Source organism: Notothenia rossii (assembly GCF_949606895.1).
Source record: "Notothenia rossii genome assembly, chromosome: 1".
Taxonomy (NCBI): domain Eukaryota; kingdom Metazoa; phylum Chordata; class Actinopteri; order Perciformes; family Nototheniidae; genus Notothenia; species Notothenia rossii.
Window position 1 is genome coordinate 96,755,780 of NC_136912.1, and position 8,124 is coordinate 96,763,903.

General features: G+C 43.6%; 1 protein-coding gene across 1 annotated transcript; it reads right to left on the minus strand.

Moving 5' to 3' along the window:
- Nucleotides 1–323: 323 nt before the first annotated feature.
- Nucleotides 324–6,163, minus strand: LOC307024287 (mitochondrial import receptor subunit TOM70-like). The gene is made up of 2 exons (XM_079658318.1): nucleotides 5,809–6,163; nucleotides 324–752 (listed from the first exon to the last, which is right to left on the minus strand). The coding sequence occupies exons 1-2, from the start codon at nucleotides 6,040–6,042 to the stop codon at nucleotides 339–341; spliced, it is 648 nt and encodes a 215-aa protein (XP_079514444.1). The 5' UTR covers nucleotides 6,043–6,163; the 3' UTR covers nucleotides 324–338.
- Nucleotides 6,164–8,124: the final 1,961 nt, after the last annotated feature.

The window sequence follows — 8,124 nt, forward strand, 5'->3', positions numbered from 1 at the left end:
TTTTCCATATAGCAGAAGCGCCAATTCTCTTGCGACTGTCGAAGACTCTTCCAAGCTGGCAGAGAGTCCACAATGGGCCAGATCTTTGAGCTCGCTGAGATGGGTCTGGAGTTTGGTGAATGCTGTTGTCTTTCCTATTCTGTACAAACTACTTGTTGTGCCACAGCCAGTGAGAGCACCACATGCTGGTTGACAGGTAGACATGGATTTTTTTCAATTTTCTCACATATGGTGTTGATGGGGACATGTCTCTCTCATTCCATGACCTGCATGCATGTACACTAGAGATGAACCAAACAAAGCTTCCTAATGTGATCTAATGGGGAGAAGCCTGCGAGCTAGTTCAGGCTGTCAACCGAGCACCAATGATGCATTTCCATTACTGTGAAGCCCTGGTCACTCCCTAATGTTCGAACTTTACTGTTTTTATTTGATCTTTGTGTAAAAAAAAGAAAAAGGCCTTTCGGACAGACAAACTTAAGATGTACAATTACTAAGTCTTGAAGAAACCCTGTAATTGCTGCCAAATGTAAATAAAAAACATAACAAGGCTTTAGTGTGAGTTTAGAGTGTCTGACCTGCTGCTCGTAGGCGGCCGCTCTGTTCTGGTAGAAGGTGGACAGGTCGGTCTTCTGCTCGGTGGGGCACAGCGCGATGGCCTCTGTGTAGCACTGGATGGCGTTCTCATACTTCCCAGCCTTGAAGTATTTGTTGCCTTTATTCTTCGCTGCCTGGGCGCGGTCCAACGGGCTCTGAGCGAGAGGAGGAAAGAAACAGTTTCATCAGAACCAGGTTTATCTCCAGGTGGGTTCACACGTACGAGGAATCTGACTTGGTGTCGTGGTGCTTAAAAGTAAAACAAAATAAAATGAAACACAGATAGAGAACATTATTAACAACACATTACAAAAAATATATAATTAACGCACAAGACGAAACACCGAAGCAGCCATCTTAGCTTATTATATCGACTGGGTGTTTGACAAAATAAAAAAATGGTATGTCAGGATTATTCTGGCTGTAGTAGGAGCTAATAACAAATGATCCTGATCAGGGGTTTTTCTAGAAGAATATAGCATGAGGGCGCTGACGTCACTTTGGTCTAAATAACGGAAACTCTGCTACACAACTCTTATCATTATTGAAACATGACCGGTAAGTTTCAAATTTGTCCGGTAAAATAAATTCTGTCCGGACATTTGACCCTGAAACCCACCAAGAATCAAAGCTGTCTCTGGCGTCTGACGCTCTGCTTGATGCTCATAGTACAGCGTCATAGTAAAACATATATAACCAGGGTCTACGCAGGAATCCTGAAGTCACATGGACGACCTTTTAAGACCTTTGAAGACCTTTCCATACATGTTAAGAGCTCATCTCCACTTGGAGTTTTAACCGGTTACCTTGGCGACGCACTTTACCTCACATTGACTCTATACAGTATTGATTGTCCTTCCTCCTTATCTTCCAACCATTTGGACGCAGACTTGCATTTCCCCATAACGATGTTGTTTAACAACCGGCGTAAACGGAGCTTCGCGCTGTCAAGCAGTGAGCGTGAGATGTCCTGTTCAGATGACGTCACACCCAACGGGATGCCGTCAATAAACTCCACAGAATCACACTACACACCAACGCCATGATTACATTCAGGCAGACTGTCGAACACAACCTCTCTGGACCATTTAGATACTTATTGAACACAAGCTACAAAATGTAACACCTTGGGAAATTATGTTTAATACTTTTTAATAGCCTTCATTTTCGCTAAATTGATTTATCAACTTTGAATACTTTGTAAGACCCCGCGGACCCCCTGCTACCATCTGATGCTCAGATTCCTGGATTAAAAAATATCCAAATCTAAAAAATATATTAAAAAGTATATCCAAAGCTGTCTCTGCGTCTGACGCTCCGTTTGATTCTCAGATTTCTGGAGGAATTAAACCGTTTCTGAGGAACAGACAATCTGCATTTTGGAGCCCCTGCTGATCATCCTCAAGCATGCTAAACACTCTTCGTCACACTGGCTTTATGTAGCCGTAGATTTAGTGGGAAATACCTTTTTTTTTATTGCAGATCGGACACATCTGTTCTGAGAGAATCTAATTTCCTCTGAGAAAACAAGCAAACTTAAAGAGGCTCTAATCTGCTTTCTGTGGCGCTCCCTCTCCTGTAGTGCTCTATAGGTGTTAGTGCATGTCAACGGTCTGCTACGTGTAATATTCCAACATTAAAGCATGGAAACATGTCACAGTAGAGGCACTCATATCAACCTGAACATGAGCAGATGATGTCCTCTTTAACTTCTCTCCTGCATTTTGTCCAAGTAATGTAGAAAAGCACTTTATAAACTAAACTATAATCACAATATTAGTCCTGATTTTGGCTTTCCACAACTACCCGTGCATGACTGATACCCCATTCACACCAACACAACTCCGGTTCAAGCTCCGTGCTAGAGCTTTTCAGGTTCAGAACCGGTTCTTCGGTCTAGCTCCGGCTCTTTTCACACTGCCCAGAGTCCGACTGGTGCTGCGTCATTGCGTCATCGTTTGCGTCATGACGTAAGCGTTTGCGTGCCTGCTTCATAAAGCCAAACCGCGCGGAAACCCCTCACAGCTGACACCCACAACAACAACAATGGCCGATTGTGTTCCAGCTTCCTCTGCACCTCTTCAGAAGACCAGATCCCCAGCAGGTAGCTGGTCTCTCCAGTGGACCACTGCTGCTTGTTAACTTTCTCCATCGTTGTACAAACTGGATAAAACGCAGGCTTCTTGTTGTTGTTCACGAGTTGATCCCGCCCCTGGCCCCGCCCCGCCTCTACCTAAGCGTGACGTATGTGGTGCTTTAGCTCTGGCCGGACAATTTTTTGGTGCTCGAAATGAACTGAATTCCGGAGCTAAGAGGCTGCTCCGCTGCGGTGTGAACAGGAAAACCCGGTGCTTTTTAAGCTCCAGCTCCGCCACAAATAAATCAATGTATGGGAAACACTGCAATAGTAGAAGAGTAGTGCACAATAGGGCTGTTGCCGAATATTCGGTCGTTGGCCTACTATTCGGTTTTCAGTTTTTCGTTATTCGTTTATTATTTTTAAACGTTATAGACTTAGGGTGCATTCACACCAGCCTTGTTTAGTCCGGTTGAATCGAACCATTGTTTGAATTACCCATTTGCTTTCGGGGGAGCCCTATTTTTCCGTGCACATCCTGCTACTAAATATATCACACGCGCGCTCTGTTGACTGGCGCAGCAGCGCGGATTCGATCAATTGCTAAAAAAATCACTGTTACTACTACAGACAGGGTCACCACGTTGGCGGCTGTGGCCATTGTTGAAGCCTCTTCAGGCTCCGCATCGGCAGGCCTCTCCCTCGGTGTGGAGCTTTCAAACTCGACCCTAACTCCGCTCACAGCCGGCCAACTAAAAGTTGTTCCGTTCACGTTGTCATTTTTAGACTCCTTCCCTTCTTTGCTTGTGAATCCAAAAGCTGCGACGCTTGGCTGTTTTCGTTTTGCCATATTTTTTTATTACAAAGACAGAGTTAAAAAATATATCAATATGAACATTTCAAATACCACGCCGGCATCGACGCCGTAACCATAGCAACGTAAGTAGCGTAAAGAATGAAGCGCCGCCACGTACAGATGGCAACACCCAGACATATTCAGAAACTGTAATGAACGACAACTATTATTTATTTCAAGAACTGTTATTTACAGAAACTCAACATTTCTAATCTGTGTGACACAAATATGCACAATTGTTTTGGGCTCCCCCTATTTATCTCAAAGTCGGCACTCAGGGGAGCTCCCTCCCTCTTCGGGGGAGCCAAGCTCCCCCTGGCTCCCCCCCCATTTCCAACAGTGAATCGAACCCTGCTGCGTTTAGCCGCTTGGTGCGGTTTGTTTGGGTCGGTGTGAACGCAGTCCGAGACCTCTTAAGTGAACTAAACAACCGGACTCTGGTCCACCTAAAGGAGGTGGTCTCGGAGCACTTGCTAGTGAACTCTGGAGCAGTTCATCTCTGGTGTGAACGCAGTCCGCACCAAAACATAGGAAGCGTAGTATTTACGCGTCACAAGAACGCGGATGTCTTCAAAATCTTTAGCGAAAGAGTGAAGCAGAATGAAGTGTTGAACAGTGTTGTGTAAAGTAAAAATGCTCCTTCAACTATACATTAAAGTCAGAGCCAGCTGTCGTCGGTGAAACGCCCTCCTGACTGCAGAACGTCTCTCATATGGGTTATTATGTTTGTTATCGCACGTTGTCTGATTGTATACTCATATGCGCCGTTGCTAGAGTCTGTTGATCTCCAGATTAACCGCAGCATGAAAATAACCTGCCGATGCTCCATGGCGGAGGCTCCGGTAGAAATTGCCGGGATTTGCCTTTTTAACCTTTAATGTCTGACCAATGGTTGAACAGCATTTCCGTGCACATGACTTGTGTTTAAAGTCCGTTTGAATTTTGCCCGTGTGAACGCAAACCGAACCTTCTGAAAAATTAAGGCACGCACCGAATATCCGGAGCCCGAAAAAATGGTATTCGGGACAGCCCTAGTGCACAATACATAACATTAAACAACTAAGAACAGACGAGAAATCTCTCAAACTGAATTCAAGTGAACATGAAACCTAGTTAGAGGCTAATTATGAAGCTAACTGTTGGGCAATAGGAATGTTGAAGAACCGGCACTAAGAGGATTATTTGTGGTTATTGTCCTGTCTACTGTAGATATGTATATGTACTAACTGCTATTCATTGTTTTCATTTTAATGTATTATGTTCAAACCAACATTTAATTATGTGAATGCCTGAACTCATTGATGCTGTTACTAAATCATTTCCCAATTTAGTAAAAATAAATATCTCTTCTGACAGAATAACAATATCTAACATTACATTAACAAAGGTACAGATTAACAAGTATTACCATGTTCCATGTTAGCATCTGGAGATATGCATGTGATGGTTTAACAGGTAATAAAGGCAATTTGTAAACAGGTTAGTTAGCCTAGCTAGCTGCTAACCTAGCTAATCCGGTGCTAGCTCAGTAAACTAGCTGTCACTGGGGGTAAAGGTTGAAATACTCCTGTCAATATATTGCTTTATTTTAATGTTATAATCGTTTTATTTGTTGGTCTTTTTATTACAATTGGTTTTCTTTACTGTGTTAATCCTGCTCCACGCGACCTTTGTAATCTGTTTAGATCTAGACTTTCATAAACTATTTGTCATATTTTATATCTCACTGAATTATATGTTGTGTAAATATTGTCTTCATTTACAATAGTTACAATAGTGTTTAAAATAGTAGCTTCTACAATAGTACTTATTTCTGTGTGTTTGTATGCAGTATTTATACCAAAACTAATTCCTCTCAACCTAACCATATTCTGTATCTAATTAGCCTAGCTAGCTGCTAACCTAGCTAATCCGGTGCTAGCTCAGTAGGCTAGCTGTCACTGGTGGTAAAGGTTGAAATACTTCTGTATATATTGCTTTAATTTAATGTTATAATAGTTGTATTGTTGGTCTCTTTTTTTACAATTGGTCTTCTTTACTGTGTTAATCCTGTGTGTTTGTAAGCAGCATTGATACCAATGCTAACCATAATTCTGTATCTAGTTAGCCTAGCTAGGTGCTAACCTATCTAATCCGGTGCTAGCTCAGTAAGCTAGCTGTCAGTAACGGTTGGTGTCCTTGAGGAAAACGACAGCTTTAGCCAGAAACCCCTCGGTGCTCCTCTCCCACAGGTAACACCCCCGTGATGGTTAAAATGCTATAGTGGTGTTGATGTTACCATGCTGTCCTGCTCCTGGCCCCGGGCCTCAGGGCTCGCGCTGCCCTCTGGTGTCTTCCTCTCCCCGGAGCTCCTCTCCCCGGAGCCGGGCTCTCTATCCCCGGAGCCGCTACCCTCCGACCGGCTGCGGTTCCACAGGTACACCGCCCCGACCCCCAGCACCAGCGGGGTCCCCACCAGCAGGGCCAGCTGCCAGCGGGGCATCTGGGTCTCCACTGGCTTAGAAGAAGCCATGATGTCCAACACAGCGACAGTGTTTTAGCCACAAACAGGCGGACAGAAAGCAGCAGCGTGAGAGGAGGAGGGCAGCTTCTTCTTATTCTTCTTCCGGATCGGAGAGGAGGTCACAGGGAAGGAAGAGCGCCGGCAGTGGAAGCAGGTTCTTAGTGGTCAGACGGTGGTACTACATCGTCCAGAAAATGTTTTATAGATAGATAGATAGATAGATAGATAGATAGATAGATAGATAGATAGATAGATAGATAGATAGATAGATAGATAGAGAGATAGAGAGATAGATAATAGAGAGATAGAGAGATAGAGAGAGATAGATAATAGATAATAGAGAGAGAGAGAGATAGATAGATAGATAGAGAGAGAGAGAGAGATAGATAGAGAGATAGATAATAGATAGATAGAGAGATAGATAGAGAGATAGATAATAGATAATAGATAGATAGAGAGATAGATAGATAGATAGATAGATAGAGAGATAGATAGAGAGATAGATAATAGAGAGATAGAGAGATAGAGAGAGATAGATAATAGATAATAGAGAGAGAGAGATAGATAGAGAGAGAGATAGATAGATAGATAGAGAGATAGATAATAGATAATAGATAGATAGAGAGATAGATAGAGAGATAGATAATAGATAATAGATAGATAGAGAGATAGATAGATAGATAGATAGATAGATAGATAGATAGATAGATAGATAGATAATAAATAGATAGATAGATAGATAGATAGATAGATAGAGAGATAGATAGATAGATAATAGAGAGAGAAATTGTTTTGTTTTGAGTAAGCTGCATCAGAAATGAGCTCCTGAACAAAAAATCGAAATTGGACCTAAAAAGTGAGACATTTTATAGGAAAATCTGCAGAATTAACTCCAAAGAAGAGTTAACGACATTGATCGACAGAAACCAGAGGAAGAAACGCAATTTTTGGATGTATTTTTGAGTTGAAACTACAAACTAGCTTTCAACTACCAATTGACAACTGTCAACCGTCTAGCTGTGGGCTGCTAGCTGTGGGCTGGCAGCTGTGGGCTGCTAGCTGTGGGCTGCCAGCTGTGGGCTGCCAGCTGTGGGCTGCTAGCTGTGGGCTGCTAGCTGTGGGCTGCCAGCTGTTACCTGCCACTGTTGGAAGGAGCTGCACCAAAGAAGGTAGAGGAACATTATAAACTGTGAATTATTTCATGAAGATAAAAAGAAAGGAAAAGAAAAGTATTTGTAAGCTAATTAATTAGCCTAGCCTCTCTTTGGAACAAAACAAGTGGTCGCCATGGAAACTGTCCAGCAGGCAAAAAAGAACTTCTCAGCTCTCAGAGCAGAGGGAAGAGAGATTGAATATCCTGCTAAATGCAAGAGTGTAAATGCGAAGGACAAACACAAGGAGAAGACACTGTGTGGAAACCCAGAGGTCCTCTTCACTGACTATGCCCAACAAAAAGGAGGAAAGAAGAAGAACAACCTCATATTCTTCACTGATTCCATCTACATCTGGAAAGATACTCTGTGCAGGAATTATGCATACGTATCCAGAGAGGGCATCGGCTCAGGAGGCAGATTAAAAATCTGTAAAGATGAACACCTTGACAAAGATGACCCTCTGCTCACCATCACATACTACACCAAAGGAAAGGTCATGGTCCAAGGGAATGAAGCCAACCTGGAGTCATTCCAAGAGGCATTCCCCCTGTTGAAAGCTGAGGTGGACACAAAGAGGATCAATGTCCCCTCTGATGTCCCCTCTGATGTCCCCTCTGACAGCGAAGGTGATGAGAGCCCAATAGAGAACCCCAACACCTTGTCCATCTCTGCCCCTCCCACACCGGCCAGCTCCAACAATCGGCTGAAGGAGAGTATGGCCCTGCTGGAGCTGGACTTTGCAGAATTCAAAGAGCGGACCCAGGCCAGGCAGTCTGGTCCCCCAGACAACACTCTGCAGCAGCTTAAAGAGGAACTCCAGCAGCTCAAGAGCGACAACGAGGCTTTGGCATCTGAGCTCAGAGGAAGTGTAGAGGCACTCAAACAGGAGAACAGTGTGCTCCGTGTTCAGTTAGCCAAGGTGAGGGAGGATGCTGAG

What these genes read in the sequence shown, in the direction of transcription:
- LOC307024287 (XM_079658318.1), bottom strand. Translation starts at nt 6,042, where the DNA reads ATGGCTTCTTCTAAGCCAGTGGAGACCCAGATGCCCCGCTGGCAGCTG. An exon ending in GCCAGGAGCAGGACAGCATG is followed by an intron (nt 753 to 5,808) that starts GTAACATCAACA and finishes CCTCTCGCTCAG; the next exon opens with AGCCCGTTGGACCGCGCCCA.